The sequence below is a fragment of the Ictidomys tridecemlineatus genome, chromosome 5, assembly GCF_052094955.1.
Source record: "Ictidomys tridecemlineatus isolate mIctTri1 chromosome 5, mIctTri1.hap1, whole genome shotgun sequence".
Taxonomy (NCBI): domain Eukaryota; kingdom Metazoa; phylum Chordata; class Mammalia; order Rodentia; family Sciuridae; genus Ictidomys; species Ictidomys tridecemlineatus.
In genome coordinates this window covers 172,206,701-172,226,840 of record NC_135481.1, presented here as the reverse complement: position 1 = coordinate 172,226,840, position 20,140 = coordinate 172,206,701, and the positions used below count along the sequence as shown (strand labels likewise).

The 20,140-nt window shown below is 37.2% G+C and overlaps 1 protein-coding gene across 1 annotated transcript in view; it reads left to right on the top strand.

The window, feature by feature from the left end:
• Nucleotides 1–20,140, top strand: part of LOC101964358 (attractin) — a 140,471-nt gene that overhangs the window by 40,718 nt on the left and 79,613 nt on the right. The window contains exons 4-6 of the mRNA XM_005320520.5: nucleotides 4,384–4,512; nucleotides 5,566–5,771; nucleotides 6,835–7,003. Coding sequence (XP_005320577.2) covers nucleotides 4,384–4,512; nucleotides 5,566–5,771; nucleotides 6,835–7,003 — 504 coding nt within the window. The remainder of the gene's footprint in view (nucleotides 1–4,383; nucleotides 4,513–5,565; nucleotides 5,772–6,834; nucleotides 7,004–20,140) is intronic.

Here is a 20,140-nt window from a genome sequence, read left to right as displayed (position 1 = left end):
TGGATATTTAAAGGTTCATGTACAGGGCCAAAGAACAGACCTTGGATAGGTCTGCTAAGCATTTAAGTCGTGATGATACTACCAAGTTTACCTGCTGTTGACTAAGAGCATGTGTTGGGCCCATATACATTTATGTCAGCCTTTGAAATATGCCTTGTATTATAGTAAGAGACATCTTAAACTTTAGCAAAGCATGAAAACTTAAAGTATGCTGTTAGGAGAACATAGTACTTGCAGTGGATTCACGTGTTACTTAATTTGTTAACTAGAATTCATGGAGCCTTATTATGTGCCAGGCATTTTGAATTAGCTTGTCAGTATCCCTTGTAGGAACATGTGCCGAGTAGATGTGTGTAATTTCATGGTTTCCCCAAAGTGTGTATTCAATGAGCAGACATGTGAATTGAAATAGAAACAAGTCAACTAATAGGAGGCAGTGCTTGTTCTAATCAGTGATATTTAAGAGAAGCTGAAGTATATGTACAGAGAGTTGTTTAAGTGATACCGATTATATTAAAATTTAACCTATAGCATATTTGACTATTAATCTCCTAAAATTAAAATAAAACAGTATGCAAACAATTGGAATTTACCTGAAACACAAAACCCTTAAAGCACTGGTATGCAAAACAATTTCAAATAAGAGTCTCTCCACAAGGTGATTTGTATAGGAATGGAGTGCAGTTGGGACAAGAGGACTTTGGGTAGAGGATTCAACCAATTGGTGATATGCTGAGGGTCCAGAGTAGAGGGAAGCTGGCAGCAGGATGTTCAGTCAGGACCAAGAAACAACAAAAAGAAAACAAACTAAGCAAGATTCAGAAAATCTGTCTGCCCAAATCTCTTGAGTACATCATTCAAATGCTCTAGAATGCAGCTTCCGAAACTGAAAATGAAGTTGTTTTATTGTGTTAGTTTAACCTATATTCTCTCTGGGCTTATTGTAAACTATGTTTCATTTGACTTCAAACCAGTAGATCACATTTATCTTTTATATATTGGATTTCTAAATAAAATCACTTTAACAGAATTGCATTACCATACAAATATGAGAACCACTAAAGCAATTTAAGACTCTTGCAGCACTATGATTTGTTGGGTATTCCACAGGTGCATGAGTACCTTGTGGTGCAGGCATTCTGTTAGGGTATATAGGTAGGAGATGCAAAGGTGGTTGTGGTGATTCAGCAGGACAATGATTTTCTTTCCTGAGAACATTCTTCAAAAGAACACTATTTCTTTTAGAGTTATTATTATTTCAATATATTTTTAGTTGTTGATAGACCTTTATTTTATTTATTTATATGTAGTGCTGAGAGTTGAACCCAGTGCCTCACACATGCCAGACAGGTGTGCTACCGCTGAGCCACAACCCCAGCCTTAGAGTTATTATTTTTTGAAGCAAGTAAAATTGTGATGATGCAATTGTTAAAAGACTGTGAACAGAGAATACCTTCTGAAAACAGGCCGAGTCTATCTACTTCTATGATTTTTTACAATTGATTCTAAACAATGATGGTCTGTATTTAAAATATAAAATCATGAGCAACCTGAGGGCAGGCCATTTTTGATTTGCTCCAGTTTAATAAGTAGCTACAGCCCAGGCTGCACCTGCACTTACCAACTTCCCATTGGAGGCTGCTCAGGGGTGACAGCTGGGGCAAGCCTGTAGCATCCCTTCCTCACCCACAGGCCTCCCTTTGTCTCATGTGCTGAAGGAGGCTGTGTTTGTTCATTTACTCTGTAAAAGTTTATTTTTGTCTTAAACCAGTTGTTTTGCTTTCACACTGGGAGAAATCCACACACTGAGAAGCTGTCACAATTTCAAATTTTTGAAGCAAATAGTAGCAAATTTCTAAGTCTCCTTGACAGTGGGAAAGCTGATCCACTTTCTCCAGTTGGTAAAGTCATTCATCCTGCATATTTAAATGTCCCCACCAAATGAAGAAGGCCACCAGATATCACTTACTGAGCACCTCCTAGTGGGAGGCTTAAGCCCTGCATATGCTCCACCAATTTGATCCTTATGATGTCACTGTGAGCTGGACAGGATTCCTCCTATGTGCATTTGAGGAAATTGGAGCTTAAAGATGTTAGTGACATGAAGCAAGGATTGGCTCAAGTAACTCTGATCCTGAAATTCATGCTGGACTAACAGAGAGTGCAAGGACCTCCCACTTGTAACTGCAGTCCCAGATCTTTTCTGGAATGTGCCTATATTTCTTATGGGAAGATTGCTTTTGACATACTTGTTTGTAAGAGGCCCTGCTCTTGCAAGTACTTATCCCTTCAACATTCTGGTACAGATGGAGCATCCCTAATTCAAAAATCTGAAATGTTCCAAATCACAGAAGTTTTTGAATGCTGACATGATGCCACGAGTGGGAAGTTCCACACCATGGAACTTTGTTTTATGCACAAAATTATTGAAGATATTATATAAATAATCACCTTAAAGTTATATGTCTGGAGGGTGTACATGTAATGTAAATCAGTTTTCTGTTTCTGTTTGTGTCCTTTCTCCAAGATATTACATTATGTATATGCAAATATTGCCAAATCTGACAAAATCTGAGATTTGAAACACACGTGGTCCCAAGCTTTTGGATAAAGGCTGCTCGACCTCTGTGTAAAGTGAATGAAAACGTGGTGATGGCAAAACTTTCACTTAAGATTCTGACCAAATGTCACGTCTTCTGAAAGCCCTCCCAACTGCCTTTCTAACCCAGTACCTCCTGTTTTCTTCTCTGCCCTGTTTCCCTTCATGGTATGATCTCTGCCTGGCCTGTGTGAATACTCACTTGCATGTGAGGATGTGTCAGGGCTTATTTGTTTCTCTAACTGAACTCCTTGAGGGTAGGGACATTGTCTATTTCACTGTCGTTATCCTTATACCTAGAACAGAGCCTCCCGTGTAGTAAGCACTTAGTAAATATTTGTTAGTTGAATACCTGGTAGAAAATATGTCAGTGTTTTCTGGACACCCCTGGGGTGCCTTCTGAGTGTTAGGTTTCCTAGAGTTCTCTTTCCATATTAAAAATTAAATGGAAATCCCATGCCCTCTTGTCTTCATTCCACACTTATGTAGTCTTTCTGCACTTATATACGTTCAGGTAAATGGTACCAGATTCTAGGCCTGTTGTTTTGCACCTTCCTGCCCCATCAGAATGCCAGGGTGAGCTCCTGATACCCAAGGCCTCATTCAGCAGCTCCCTGTGGAGAGCACTTTGATGCTTTCAACGTGCGTGTTACCATCTGAGTGATGCTGCAGTTAGGATTCTTGTATATTTTCTTTTGTGAACGAGAGCAAGTATTTCCTCTACAAAGAAAGAGAATCACTAGGTCAGGGTGAATGGGCATTTAAGATGATTATGGCCCTGAGGTGGGAGTTTACCTGGTGTGTGCTCTAGGAAGGGAATGGGGTTAGGGTGAGTAAGTGAAGGGGAGAGTACTAGTTGATGTTCATTCCTCAGTGGGAGCGTGTGCAGCAGATTCCATGGGAGTTGGTAAGGACCTAGGCACTGGCTGAATGTGATGGTGGGGGAGGTGAATTGATAGTGGGAAAGTCAGAGCATGTGAAGAAATGCAAATGGCAGGTAGACATAGGAAAGTTGTTAACCTCAGGAGTAGAAAAGAATGCAAAACCACAATAAGTCATGTATTAAATTAGCAAAGCTAACTTAGAACTGATAATCCTTCTTGTTGGTGGTGTGAGGTGGTGTGTTCAGACAATCTGGATTGATCAGACAGGATTTCAATTGAGCATCTCATTTCTGGAAAATAAGACCCTTCGATTCAGTCATTTTTTTCCACACCTGGATTTATTGGCCCCAAAGCAGTACTTAGTTAGAATATTATGTCCTGGCCTCTGAGTGAGGTCCTTGGGAGAGCCTAGGGAGCTTTTAGTGACAGGGAAGGCCTGTGGTATGCTATGTGTAAAATCGAACATAAAATGCCAGTGGTATCAATTAGGGAAAGAAAATGCATCAGAATGCCAATAGTGTCAGAGTTGTGGGTTTATCTAGCTTCTTTATGTTGTTTTGTAAATAAATATTTTATTTCACAATATTTTATGTCTTTTAGTATTACATATTTACCATTTGTCAACTCATAAAGTTTACTACTTTATGAGATTTAGAGAATTATTAAACGGTGTATAAAAATAGAACCATTGATTTCAAATTTTATTAGAAATGGAACCCAGAATAAAGGAAACCTAGCAAAAGAAGGACAACTAATAGGGTAGCTGTGTGCTTCCATCACAGGAATTCACCCTTCTGCCTGCATGTGCTTTCTAAAGTTGTAAAGATGAACTTTTGAATTGTCTCTGCTATAGTTTAACACAGCTGACATTGTGCTATAAGAAATGTGCTTCCATTTCAGTGGCCTCATTGTTCCTGAAAGAGATGGCAATGAGACGGTTCCCGAGGTGGTTGTCACATCAGGTTATGCCCTTCTGCATTTTTTTAGCGATGCCGCTTATAATTTGACTGGATTTAATATCACTTACAAGTAAGATATTTAAATCTAATATTTGTGATTTTATTTAAATGAAATGTTTTAATAATTATGATATAATAGTATAATAATATTAAAATATTGAGGACTTACACTGTGCCAGGAATTTCAGTAAGCAGGTTACATGGGTTTCTCATTTAAAGTTTTTAAATATATTTTACAATTAAGGAAATGGGTGAAAAGGTTAAATAAGTTGTTAATATAAGTGTTGTTGTTGGTGGTGGGGCCATAGTTTAAACCCAGGTATTGCTGCTGTTGAGCTTCTCCTGGAAGAGAGGGGCATTTCTTGCTAATGGATAAAAACATTGAGTTTTTTTTGTAAGTACAATTTAATAAATATTAACAGTTGCCATGTACTCAGTAGTAGAACAAGTCTATATTTTTGAAGTATCATGATAATTCATTTATCTGCCCCCTTTATATTATTTCTAAGCACTATCTATATAGTTATCTTAAGCCATGTTAATAAGAGAGATATTATGGTTAAACTCACACATTGTTAAAATAACCCTGCTTCCATTCCATCTGAAATGGGTCAACTTACTAAATAATTTAAAATATAAGATTTTGGGCAATAATCTTAAGTTTTACAAATTTTCAGAGATGTTCAGAGGGCTACTGGTACTATGAGCCTAGTTGGAAGTTTGTCCTCTTCTTTCCCACGCTTGCAAACATGAATTTGGCAGTTGTGTAGCGCTTGTCACTAGTGGGCTGCCGAGAAGAATAGGATAGTTGTCCCAGACTTGAGGAGCTAAATCTGAACAAATGTGATCAAATCTCTTCTCTCCTTGTGATTTGTTTAACTTTATGAGTTACTTGGTTTTTTGCCCTATTCTCATGAGCCTCCACCAGGGTGGGTTTGAGCTCACATGCCCAAGCTGTGCAGTGTGGAGGGACCCTTTTTGGGTTGAGTGGTAAACACTACATTTATGCTTGTGAATGAACTGAAGAGACAGGGAGATCCTTAAGCCTTGTGTAGGAGGAAGTTCTGCCAAGTTTATTGGTGTGTTGGTTTGTGTTGACTTAGTTTTTTCACTGTCTTTATAGTTTTGACATGTGTCCGAATAATTGCTCAGGCCGAGGAGAATGTAAGACCAGCAACAGCAGTGGCAGTGTGGAGTGTGAATGTTCTGAAAACTGGAAAGGTGACTCGTGTGACATTCCTTACTGTACAAACAACTGTGGTTTTCCTCATCGAGGCATCTGCAATTCAAGTGATGTCAGAGGATGCTCCTGCTTCTCTGAATGGCAGGGTAGGAGCTTCTTTCTCTTGTTTTTCTTTCAGTTCACAAATTGTTTCTAGTTTCATACATTGTTTGTTAACCTTATTCTTAGCATCTGTACAACTTATGTTCATCATATATCAGGGGTCATGTAAGCTTTCTCCTCCCTTTATGCGGTTTCCTACAAATCTTTTAATGTCTCACCTATGTGGTTGTGGTCTCCTTAGAATTGTGGAGAGGTTTTCCATTTTGCAGTTCATTTATGAAAGTTTTAAGAACCTGGTCTCAGCCGTAAGAGGACATAGCATAGAACCAAGTTGGGAGATGGGACAAGAACTGACAATAATGCTATTTCCCCTAAAACTTTCTCCATGTTCTGAGAAAATTGATTATGCATTAGAATCTTAAAGCAGTCATCTAAAGTTATTATCCAGAGAAATAGCTTGTTAAAGGTGCTTTAGGGGACTCCATAAGGACTAAGGGCAGTTGTTGATTTGATGACTTTGTTTATATACTTATTCCTTCCTCAGAACCTTTTCATTTTAAAAGGAAATGTGTGTGTTTACATGCTTTCATCTGTTGGGTTTGGTGATAGTAAGTAGTTAACAATTGCATGTTTGAGTACCAATTTTTAACTACTTGCAAAGAGTGCAGCAGAAGCCAGACCTTACATCTGTTGTTATGTCTTACCTCTGTTGAGTTCTTTGCTTTACTAAAAGATGGGTAGTTTTTTGTTGTTATTGTTTGTTTGTTTTATTATCACTCCTAGGTGTAGTTGTTACATTTTAGGTTTTTCAATTTGAATTAATAATTTCTTTGTGTAGTCTTCCCAGCATAAGCTGATAAAGTAGGACTTTTGATACTGAAATATGGTCAAGTCATTATTAGAAAGTATATGATTTTGAATTTTATTAGGGATTCTTGGGATCAATACTGTGAGTGAATTAAAACCACAAAGAAATTTGTTTGAAATACAGATGCTAAATTAGAGACTAAATATTCTTTAGAAAAATTTTGCATTTATATGTTTAAAATGAAGTGCAGTAAACTTTCCAGGTGCATTTAGTGAAGCTAATTTATTATGTTTTATTAGGCCCTGGATGTTCAGTTCCTGTGCCAGCTAACCAGTCATTTTGGACTCGAGAAGAATATTCAAACTTAAAGCTGCCCAGAGCATCTCATAAAGCTGTGGTCAATGGAAACATAATGTGGATTGTTGGAGGATATATGTTCAACCACTCAGATTACAGCATGGTTCTAGCGTAAGTTATTTTAAAATTTTTTGTAAGAAGTTTAGTTTTTCATTTTTCCAATTAAGCATAAATAAGCTAAAGGAAAAGAAATCATCAGTCCTGTTACTAAAAAATCTTCCAAGCCTTTTCAGATATACTGAATCTTTGAAATTGAGCACCACAATACATTGTTCATTAATCTTATTCTTAGCAAAAAAAAAAAAACTTTTTTAGTAGTTGTAGATGGACAGAATGCCTTCATTTTATTTGTTTATTTTTATGTGGTGCTAAGGATCAAACCCAGTTCCTCACACATCCTAGGCAAGCACTATGCCACTAGTTATAGCCCCAGCCCCAGCCCCAAAGAATTCATTTTTAAGCCATGTGCTAATTTATCATTTTGAGATACTTTTTCTGGTATTTTACTTTATTTGTTTATAGTAGGCTATATAAACAGGGGAGTATTTTATGTGTTAATTGAATTAATAGTTGTAGGGAGACTTACTTTTGGAAGAAATTTGTAAATACTTACTCATTGTGATTTTGTGATGTGAAAGTTTATTTTAGGCCTTTTGTGTTAATGAAGATTGTAAAACATCAGCATCTATTTTTCAAGATAGAAATATGGGACTCGTGGCATAGTTTCTGAATTCTATGAAATACAGTCACTAGTCCAGAACAAATAGGATAGCAAAATAAACACCTGAGTGCCTGGAAGGAGGTTTTAAAGTTTAAGGCCAGCATGGCCAGCTTTGTGAGACCCTGATTCAAAATGAAAAAACAAGAGCCTGGGAATATACCTCAGTGGTAGGGTGCCTAGTACTGTGAAATAAACAAACAAACAAACAAACAAAAACCAGACAAATGAGCAACATCTGTAAGAAAATTTTATCTGAAGGTTTACTCTCAACTGTGTGGGGCAGAACTGTTGATGGCTATAAGCCCTGCATGGGTCACCTTCTGTGCAGGAGTGAGTAGCACAGAAGAGCAGCAGTGGGAGGCCCGAAGCAGCCAGAATGGCTGTAAGGTACTCACTCATGGGCTTAGCAAACCATGTTGAGAGCCACAGCTGGGACTGGAGGATGTTGTATATTCTAGTAGCTGAGTAAGCTCAAGGGATCCATAGTAGAATTTGAAGGGTCTGGAGCAGTTTGTGCTGTATTTATTCTCAAAGTGAACCAGCCAAAGTTTCTATCTTTCTTTAACTGCCCAGCCACAATTTCTTTGCAGGAGCAAGTCCATACTGAGGAGAAATGCTGAGAATAGAATTCATAATGAACAGGACAGGGATAGTGGAGACTAAGTGAGAGAAGGTTCAGTGAGAAGGGAACAGAGTGAGGTGTTCTCAACATGGGAACTGCCATCTGTGAGAACATTCCATTGCAACAGCAAAGAGTGAGCTGAAGAGCTGAGAAGTTAGAACTATCCTGAAGCTACCCTGTGAAAACACAGGGAGAAGCAGTTTTTTTAAAAAAATTTTTTAGTTCTAGATGGACATAATATCTTTGTTTTGTTTATTTTTTGTAATGCTGATGATAGAACTCAGTGCCTCACCTATACGAGGTAAGCTCTCTACCACTGAGCTACAACCGCAGCTCCAGGAAGAAGCAATTTTATTTAAAAATATCAAGGTTAAATATCATGGAAAGTTCTTTTCAGAAAAAAGAGAGTATGGAATAAAATAAGCCCCTTCATTAAGTATAGAATAATATAAAACTGATGAAAATTACAATACAGTATTCTAAAACAAGCTAAGTATATAATATGCAAGAACAATCTAATCAGAACTAGAAAAATTCAGAAATTTGATTGTTTGTTTGTTTGTTTGCTTTTTTTTTCTTTTTTTAGTACATTCTGAGATCTTTATTTTTTAAATTTTATTTATTTATTTTTGAAATTTTGACACAAGGTCTCACTAAGTTGGTGAGATTGATTCTAACTTGCAGTCCTCCTCCTTCAGCCCCAGAAATTGCTGGGAGGATTATAGGCAGTCACTGTCATGCCTGTCTGGAAGTTAAGAATTTTATTTTTTAGGGACTGGGGATGTGGCTCAAGTGGTAGCGTGCCCGCCTGGCATGCGTGGGGCCTGAGTTCGATCCTCAGTACCACATACCAACAAAGATGTTGTGTCTGCCGAAAACTAAAAAATAAATGTTAAAATTCTCTCTCTCTCTCTCTCTCTCTCTCAAAAAAAATAAAAAATAAAATCCACTGGCCTGCTACACCTCTGGGGGAAAAAAAGAATTTTATTTTTTAAATTGAAAAATATTGTTTAGAAGTTAAGAATTTTAGATTCCAAAATAATTTCAGAATTGAAGACAAACTTGAAGGACACAGGGTTTATAAATGCTTTAGAAATAGAATATGAAAAGAGGGATTTTTGTTTTTAATCATAAAGAAATGAAGGTTACTTTCCTGTTTTTACAGTAAGTACAGTTTAAAGTCCTGGACACTAAGACATGAGAAACAAACATGGGACAAAAGAAATAAGAGGAAATCAAAAGACAGGGTAAAATGAAGGAAAATGTAATTTGTTTCCAGTAGACTTTTCCCATAACAATGATAAAGGAAGGTCTCTAAACAGAAATGAAATGAAAAAAGGAGTCTCAAAACCTCAGGAACAGAATAGAATGAAAAGAGCAAATATGCTGGAAAATGTAATCAATTTTTTTCCTTCTCTTGAGTCTTTTTAATTAAATTTAATTACTAATAAAAGTATTGTAGTGAAATAACCTTTTGCAACTTAGAAGAATAACTCACCAAAAATTTGTGAAAGGGTATGTGGAAAATACACTGAACTATTGCCGCTATTTTTTCTCTTGTTGTTAACAGGAAATTTATTCCACCTAGTTGAGCAACTGTCAGTCTCTGAGATTGTTTCCTCTGTGTAAAATGAGGAATGGTAGGTTGAGGAGTGGGGTTCTTTTTTTCTTTTAATATATATTTTTTTTAGTTGTAGATGATCACAATATCTTTATTTTTATTTTGTTTTTTTATGTGGTGCTAGGGACTGAACCCAGGGCCTCACTCATGCAAGGCAAGTTCTCTACCACTGAGCCACAACCCCAGCAGGAGTGGGATTCTTTTCTGAGTTACTTTTAGCATCTTATACCAAAAAGATGATCTCCTTACCCCCAAATCTGAATATTAGATGGAACTTGCATCACACCTGTTTAATATACTCCCCTTAACACTATTTGAAAGCATATTTCCTGTTTTCTTTAAATGTTTTTCTTGGTTAAAAAAAAAGCATACATTTTTATAGAAAACAAGCTCTTTCTTTCTTTCTTTTTTAAAAAAAATATCTTTATTTATTTTTATGTGGTGCTGAGGATCGAACCCAGGGCCTCCCATGTGCTAGGCAAGTGCTCTACCACTGAGCCACAATCCCAGCTCCCCAAAAAACGTTCTTTCTGAAAGACCATCACTTTCCCTACTACTCATGCTAAAACTCCAAAATGAATATTCTGAATTACCTTGGATGTTTTCTTGCTCTTATTCCTGATATTAATGATATCTCTTGTCACCCAGCTGCTTAGTCAAGCTAAAATCCTGAAGTTTTCCATTAATTTCCTCTCCCCTTTGAGTACTAGGTCAAGACCAACAGGTACACTTTCAAAGTGTCTCTCAGTAAAACTGGTCAATCTCTGTTTCCATGGTTGCTGTGTTAACTCAAACCCTTTAATTTCTGACCAGAGCCCTGCCATTGTCAGGTGAGGTTATTGTCCCACCAGATTCTTTTCTTTTTCCATACCATAGACACAAAATACTTTCTTTGCCTAGAACACATTGCCTAGAACACATTTCCTAAATATGAATATAAAATCTCCTCTTATTTTAGTTGGTTTTTTTTTTTTTAACAGATTTAAAGCAATTTCATGTGTATTTCTTCAGTAGAGTTGTCTGCACTGGGAATAGTGCAAATAGCACTTAGAGATCTTTCAGGAGATTGATCATACAGAGTTCCCCCTTCCCCGCTCGGGGAAATATAGTGATCAGTCTCTGTTCCCTTTGCCAGACAACCCAGAGAAAGCTCCATAGTTATTCAGGGGTAATCCTGTCTCTGCAGGCCACTCTTCCTCAAGCACATCTTTAGTGTGGGGACCTCCTAAACTGTGTCTTTATCAGTAACTGCAGCCCTTCCACATGATTGCAATTCTAAGTATTCTACATTCCAGCCACTCTCTTCTGTGATAGACACTGTTGGTGCCCACGTTCCAATACCCTTACTTGACTGGTGCACCCAGTCACCAGCTGTGATGAAAGTTTTTTGTCAGCTCACAGCTGCCTCCTTCTCTGAAGAATGGACCTAGTAGATTGGAGCCGTCTTACCCAGAAATACCTGGAAGGCTATGCCCTGTAGCTGGTACAGACCCTAGTAGAGTGACTGATCATTCCAGGTCACCTGGGACTCTCCGAGGTATAGCATTGAAAAACCTTGCATCCCAGGAAACTCCTCAGTCCTGAGCAAACTGGGATTGTAGTCAACATAGTCCCAGCCAATGACTGATTGACATGGATGTTCAAGAGCCAGACCCTGCTTCTACTTGGGAAGACTGTGGTGTCATTCCTGCTCCAGTGGTTCCCTTGAGATGATGCTAAAATCAGATCTCAGCTGAGAGCATATCTGCCTCGCTTTTTTTTCCACTGTATCTTGAGTATCTCACTCCTGACTTGTTTATCCAGAGAGCATTCCCTTGATGAGTCACTTGCCCAAGAATCCCATTTCTCTGCTTGCAGGGAACCGGACCTGAGATACTCTCTATTCTTTCCAGATTTTTCTTTGAGTACCCTGCCTCCAACCATCTTTGACCCTCAGAAGGGTCCATAAATCTATTGACTCTCCCTCTTCCTCTTCTAGTCTTCTGTTCTACTGTCATACCTCCTTTTCACGTTTCAAATCTCCATAGCCTTTTTCTCCTATTTTCCGAGCTAATGGCTTGGCTTTGTTTCTGATTTGAAAAATAGAGATCTTCAGAAAAGGATTTGCCCAAACTCCCACCACCACATTTTCCCTTCAACTATATCTGTACAGATTTATTCTTTCTGTTCTGTTTTTCTAGATCAATGGTGGTCAATAGAAGTTTGGAGCCTGATGGAAATGTTGTATATTTGCTGTCATATTGCAGCTATGTGTGGTTATTAAGCACTCAGAATGTGATTGGTGTGATCCTGTAGCTGAAGTTTTGATTGCCCATTCTTAGTCTTTGTCTTGTTAGATCTCGAACCAGTATTTTGACTACAATCTCTTGATTTTTTTTTTCTAATTACTTATTCCTTTACAGACTCTTGAGCTGGTTCCTCTTCATCTGACTGTTTTCGGAATGCTGGTACACCCCAGGGCACAGCCCTTGTTCTGCCTGTGGCTATGTATTCACTCTCTTGGTGATCTCATGTGATAACTTGGCCTTTATGCTTGTGACTTCCAAATTTATAGCTGCAGCTTAGACTTTTCACCTGAATCCATATCTTAAACTCTTGACACCTCAATCTATTATGTAATAGGAACTGAAAATGCAACATATCCCAAGTGATCTTTCTGGCTAGCCTGCTTCCCCCCCACCCCCATATCCCTGTCTCAGTTAACGAGTACTTCAGCCTTCTGTTCACTTCATCCAGAAATCCTTGCCTTATTCTTGACTTCTTGTTCTTTCCCACAGCATATTGACACATATTGTTTTCTTGCTGCATAACAAATTATCATAAACTAGCATGCCTGTAATCCCAGTGACTTGGAAGGCTGAGATAGGAGGATCACAAGTTTGAGGTCAGCCTCAGCACTTTCGTGAGGGCCTAAGCAACTTAATGAGACCCTGTTTCCAAATAAAAAATATGAATGGCTGGGGATATTGCTTAGTGGTAAAATGCCACGGGGTCAAATCTCCTAGTACCCCTGCCCAACAAAACATAAATTTAACAGCTTGAAATAGCTCAGTTTTCTTATCTGACAATTTCCATTGGTCTGAAGTCTGGTTCTGTGCATTTAAGGTGTCAGCTGGCCTACATACTCATCTAAAGAAGGAGGATTCACTTCTAAGCTTCTTCAGGTTGCTGCCAGAATGAGTTTCAAATGGTTGTAAGGCTGAGGGTCACAACTTCCTGTTGACTGTCATCTAGAAGCTGCCCTCAATTCCTAGAAGCTACCTTCAATTTCTCGTCACTTGGACCTAACTGATATGGCTTCTTATTCTTTCATCAGGACACAAAAGGGTCTTGTCTGAGTCTGCTAGCCAGGTGGATCACAGAAATGACATCCTATCATATTTTCCATATGGTTTGGTTAGAAGCAATTCAGTGATTCTGCTCACTGTGCAAGGGAGGTGATTATATAGCTGGATGTAAACACCAGGAAGCAGGGATCCCAGGGGGATAAACCCGTGTGTATGCTTGCCACATAATGTCAACAAATCTTGTTAGTGCTGCTTTTAAAATATTCTCCAAGTCTAACTTCTAGTGTTGCCACCATGAAAAGGAAGGGTAAAGTTAAACTTGTGAAAATGATTGTCCCTTCCACTTTCATGTTAGATATTTATAAGCTGTATATGTTACCATTTATGTGTTTTATCCTTGCATCTGACATCATTCCCCTCTCTTGCAGCAAGAAATCGGGGAGTTGCTTTGATGCTCTCTACTTCACCTTCTTGTACCATAAACTCTTCTTAAGTTTCATCAACTCTGTCATCTATATTTTATTACCAGAGATTAAACCTAGGGTACTTAACCCCTGAGCCATATCCCCAGACCTTTTTTATTTTTTAGTTTAATCATTCATATATATATATATATATATATTTGTAGGTGAGCACAATACATTTATCTATCTATCTATCTATCTATCTATCTATCTATCTATCTAGTGCTGAAGATTGAACCCAGTGCCTCACATGTGCTATTCAAGTGCTCTAGCTATACAACCCCTGCCTCTTTATTTTTTATTTTGAGACAGTGTCTCTCTGAGTTGCTTAGGGCCTCTCTAAATTGTTGAGGCTGGCTTTGAATTTGTAATCCTCCTGACTCATCCTCCTCAGCCTTTGGGATTACAAGCATGAATCACTATGCCTGGCATATTTATTATTATTATTTTTTGATACCAGGGATTGAACTTGGGGGCACTTAACCACTGAGCCACATTGCCATCCCTTTTTTGTATTTTATTTAGAAGCAGGGTCTCACTGAATTGCTTAGGGCCTTGCTAAATTGATGAGGCTGGCTTTGAACTTGTGATCCTCCTGTCTCAGCCTCCTGAGCCACTGGGATTACAGGTGTGTGTCACAGTGCCTGATAAATTTTTTCTTTTTTTTGGCGGGGGGGGGGTACTAGGGAATGAACTCAGGGGCACTCAACCACTGAGCCACATCCCCAGCCCTGTTTTGTATTTTATTTAGAGATAGGTTCTCACTGAATTGCTGTTGCTGAGGCTGGCTTTGAATTCGTGATCCACCTGCCACAGCCTCCTGAACCACTGGGATTATAGGCATGTGTTACTGTGCCTAGCCATATTTGTTCTCTTTTATGTCCAGGCTGACATTATTTTCTATCTAGTCCTCAGCAGTAGATTGCTATTAAATTTTTGTTTCCATTTCTTCCTTTTAATCTGTTTTCTATAGATGAATTAGGTGATATTTTAAAAGTATAAATCATCATTATTCCCCTTTTTAAAATCCACTGGTGCCTTCCCATTAAATTTAATAGTGTCATGTGATCTGACCACAGTTAACCTTCGCAGGCACAGCTTTTTTCCTCTCCTGCCTTTATTCTCTCTACTGCTCCACAAGCCTCCTTCTTCTTTTTTCCCCTCCACCCAAACTCATCATGTGCATCCTTACTTCATGATACTTTGATTTACTGTTTCCTCTGTCTAGAGTCTTCCTCCAATTATTCATCAGGGCTGCTTTCTTCTCACCCTTTCTTTCTCAGTTTAATTGTCCCACATTGAGATCTTCCGTGATCATCAGTTCAGACACATTCTTTCGGTGTTTCTTTTTTGTAGTTTTCATTTCCTTTATGACAATATTGATTATTTTTAATTATGTCTATGCTCATTATTGTGTACTCTCATTTTCTGCCTTTTTTTCCCCTTTTAGTTCTCTGAGGTCCTTGCTTACTCATCTCAGGGCTTAGCTTGTAGAAGGTGCTCAAATAAGTATTAATCAAACTCATGGGGGAGTAATTAAAAATTTTTTTTCCTTCTCAAATGTTTATTCCTGGCCATATTAATGTTTCTTTTATTTGGTGTATTCATGAGCCATATTTGTCTTTTAGATTGTAACATTATTTTTCTGCTTGTGTTTGATCAAAACATGATTTTTACAGCTTCATTTATTTCCTATAAATACTAGTATGGTTTCAAATAATATTTTACTAGTTTTCATGAAAGTAAATATAGTGATTCCTTTTAAAAGGAAATTTTCTGCAACTTCAATTATAAATTTTATAGTCATTTATACTCTCAAATAAGTAAAGTATTTCAGGATTTGGGCTTACTCTCTATTTCTTCCACAAGCTTTTTAATCTAAAATTTTAAGTTTTATTCAAAAGCAGTTCCTATTTTATGTCACTCTGTGGTCCTTTTGCAAAATCAGTGGTCTTGGCCTCTAATCTTGGTTCAGATTTCCAGTTAAAATTTCATTACTCAATTGCTTTCCCTTGAACAAAAAGAGATCCTTAACAAAAAGTTTAAAAGAGAAGAATGGAGCAACATGTAGCCAAATAAGGAAAAGACTATCACCTCATTCAGTGAACTTTAAAACAGACTCAGCGTACCTTTAGTGTGAATGCTTCTGTACCTCACAGGAATCACCCTGGGAAGATTCTGAGAATTGTCCCCAGTAGCCTCAAATCTAAAAAATAGTAAATTGAGTGGGTGGTATTATTATTATTATTATTATTATTATTATTATTATTATCTCTTTTAGTTGAAGAGCAGGATACTAGTTGCTAAGGATCAAGTGAAAAGTGGGAAAATTGACCACAAGTGGCTGGCTGCCCAGATGTTAGGGCATTTCAATAGTGATAAGACTTTCACCCTAGAGTAGGACTTTTGAACAATCTCTCAAAGAAGAGAAGAATATTTTATTCTGACAGTCTACACCCTTTCATCCAAGCCCAAACATTTACTGAGATTTCAGAGAAGTGGATGGAACATAAAGTACCAGGCTTCATGATAAGTAGGATGGCAATCCAGTAAACTTGTCTAGGAAACAGAAACAAGAAGCCACCCATACTTTGTCAATAAAATGTCTGGAAAGGTATGTTGAAGGACAAACAAGATGAAAGAAGCAGCATTATAGCTAATACAAATATTCTATGATGTAAAACAGTGAAGAGGATTATTGAATGTAGCATATAAATTCTGACAAGAACCCATCATGTAAAAAAAGTTACTTCAAGAAGATTACTTTCAAATGCTTGTTCTACAGATCAACTTAAGTTAGAATTTGAATTCAGAAAAGTAAGGTGAGAGACAAGAAAATAAAAACAGACTGAATGAAGTAGAAATAAATTAGATCCAGCGAAACCTGAAATGAAATCAAATCACTGACAGATTAATGAGATAATTTCAGTGAATACAGATGAAAAGATTGAAAAATTAAAGAAAAGTAAAAACATAGGTGAGACAGGAAGTGATCCACTATAAACATAATTGTCACTGAAGAAAAGAGCCTAATAAACAGAATAAATGGATTGAAGTAGTATAAACTTTTTTCAGGAAAATTTTCTAGTTTCTCAATGAGAAGATCTGATTTGATCATTTTATTGAACTTTAGGAAGAAAATGTTGTTAGGTCATTCTTTACTGTCTATTGATCCTGGGGCCATGTCCTATCTCTGCAGTGCCTTTGCATTGGTCTTTGGGGAGCCCAGATGCTGCTATTGGGTTACCAGTGTACTGTGGCATGATGGTCATTGGGTTGCCAGACAATGCAGGGGCTTGTGAGGGGATGGCTGTTCTGTGAAAGACACTTATATATGAATTGCTGAAGTTTGTCTTACTTATCTGCTTGTTTGTATCTTAGAACTAGTTATTTAATATTCAGTTGTCTTAGGCTTGGCTCCCAGAATAATTTATGTGGTCTTTAGAATTTCATATATTTTATCAATATTGTTCTTGTCTTGTATTTGCCTGTGTTGTGGAAAAAAATTGACAGCCTATTATGTAAGGATCTTTTGGGAATTCACCTATGCCAGATTGTGGTTATCTGCCAGCACCTGTCAGCTCTTGGACTGACAACTTAAGGAGGAACAAAACATATTAAGGTACAGATTAGCACCCTCTGTGACACTTGAAAGATTCGTGAATTGGAACACCTAGAGACTTAATTCTTTGCTTCCTTTTTAAAAATTTCTTCTCTTATACTCACACTTAATGTATATGTGTTTATATGAAACACCTTCCATAGCCAGAATTCTACAAAAATTTTATAGTGGTATTCAATGAATTTCACAAAAACATTTTCCTGAATAGATTTAAGTTATTTCTACTTTGACAAAGTACAGTCTTGTGTTTTAAAAAAGGCACAGGGGGTGGGTTAGGGATGGAGAGAAAGAGGAAGATCTGATACAGACAGACAAGAAGAGGAAGAAAGAGACAGAAAATGAGAATGATGACTTTAACACAGAAAAACAAATCATATAATAGGGATAAAATCAAGTTGGCCTTAGATACCTCCATGGCAATGTTTAAACTCAGCCATGTTGAAGGGAGCAGCCACCTGCAATTTTCTGGAAGAAAGGAAGGACAGGACATCAAATATTATACCCAGCTAACATGTCATTCACTTGTAAGGCTAGCATGCAAATAGGTGAAGAAGTGCATATGAGAGCTGCTTTTTAAAAACATTCATTCATTCATTCATTCATTTATTTTAGAAGTAGTTGGACATAATACCTTGATTTTATTTACTTATTTTTATGTGGTGCTGAGGATCAAACCCAGTACCTCGCATGTGCTAGACAAGCACTCTACCGCTGAGCTACAATCCCAGCCCTGATGAGTGCTGCTTTTACAAAATACTACTTGGTTGTGAAATCAGCCAATTAAGTATTAAAGAGCTCAAGGAGAAGTCATGGTAGAATGACTGCGAGAAGATTGCCTGAGCTCAGACGCAGATTCTGTAGTAAATATCTATGGGATTATAGAATGGAATGTGAATGTTATGAACATGTAGTGTCAATATAACAAAAATAGGGAGAAGAAATGGGATTAGAAATGTTAATGCTAAGATTTTCAGCTTTCAAAGCAGGAAGCTAGTAGAGTGCCCAAAAGTAAATTGTGTAAACATTTAAAACTTGAGCAAACACATTATTTAATAAAATAATTAATAAAACTAAATAATTAGCTACTTAATGGATAATGATTAAATAACACTAAAGCTTAAATAATTTTCATGTATTTTTAAAAACGGACTATTCCAAAAATATATAAAGTAAATAGCCAATGCTAATTTATATGTTGTTTGCATTTAATAGATGTCACCATGTTGTTATATTTGCTTCAGATCTTGTATAAAATATTTTAGAGAAAAGGAAAAGTTTAGATAAAATATAATGAATACTAATGCATTTAGTACCTATACTGGGAAATAAAACATTGTGAATACAATTGAGGACTCTGGTATGTTCTTCTCAAGTACCAGAGGTAGTGTCCTGATTTTGGTTTCAGTTGTTCACCTGCATTTCTTAAAAATATGTTGAAAACCAGGCACAGTGGCATATGTCTGTAATCTCAGCAGCTTGGGAGACTGAGGCAGGAGGACTTAAGTTCACAGCCATCCTCAGCAACTTAGTGAGGCTCCAAGCAACTCAGTGAGACCCTGTCTCTAAATAAAATACAAAATAGGGCTGGAGATGTGGCTCAGTGGTCAAGTGCCCCTGAATTTAATCCCTGGTACCACCCCCCCCCCAATAAAAAAGTTGTATTATTATATTTTCTGGTTGTAGACTTCATAAAAAAACAACATTTTGGCTGGGTATGATGGTGCAAAGGTGTAATTCCAGCTACTCAGGAGGCTGAAGCAGAAGAATTGTAAGTTTGAGGCCAGCCTCAGCAACTTTTGTGAGACACTGTTTTGAAATAATAAAAGGCCTGGGACTATACTACCACAAGCAGTATACTGATTCAGTGCAATCCTCATCAAAATACCAATGGCATTCTTCACAGAGCTAGAAAAAACAGTCCTAAAATTTTATTTGGAAGGAAAAAAGACCCAGAATTGCCAAAACAATTTTAAGGCAAAAAAGCAATGCTGGAGTCATCAGAGTATCTGTCTTCAAATTGTACTACAGAGCTATAGTAACAAAAACTGCATGGTACTGGCATACAAACAGACACAGAGACAAACCCACACATCTGTAGTCATTTCTTGACAAAAGTGCCAAACAGATACATTGGAGAAAAGACAGCCTTTTTAACCAATGGTGTTGGGTAAACTGGTTATCCATATATAGAAGAATGAAACTAGACCTTATCTTTCACCTTGCATAAAAATCAGCTCACAATGAATCAAAGACCTGGGAGTTAGACCAGAAACTATACAACTTCTACAAGAAAACATAGGGTCAACACTCCAACACATAGGCATAGGCAATGACTTCTCAATACCCATAAAGCTCAGGAAATAATGCCAGGAGTTAATAATGGGATAGCATCAAATTAAAAAGCTGCACAGCAAAGGAAACAATTAGGAGTGTAATGAGAATGTACAGAATAGGGAAAATCTTTGCTGGATAAGTATCTCTAAAGTATATGAAAAAACTTTAAAAGCTTTACCAAAAATAATACAATTAATAAATGGGAAAATGAATTAAACAGACATTGCTCAAAAGAAGAAATACAAATGGCCAACAAATATATAAAGAAATGTTCAACATTATTAGTAATTAGAGAATGTAAATCAAAACTACACTGAGATTTCATTTTACACCAGTCAGAATGGCAGTCATCAAGAATAAAAGGCTGGAAAGGATGTGGGGGAGAAGAAACATTATACTGTTGGTGGGATTGTAAATTAGTACTGCCACTATGGAAATCTATAGATTCCTCAAAAGAGTAGTCGTGGAACCACCAAATAACGCAGTTATACACTCCTCAGTATTTTTATTAAAGAATTACAGTAATTACACTACAGTGATATGTGCATACCCATTTTTATAGCAGCACAATTCATGA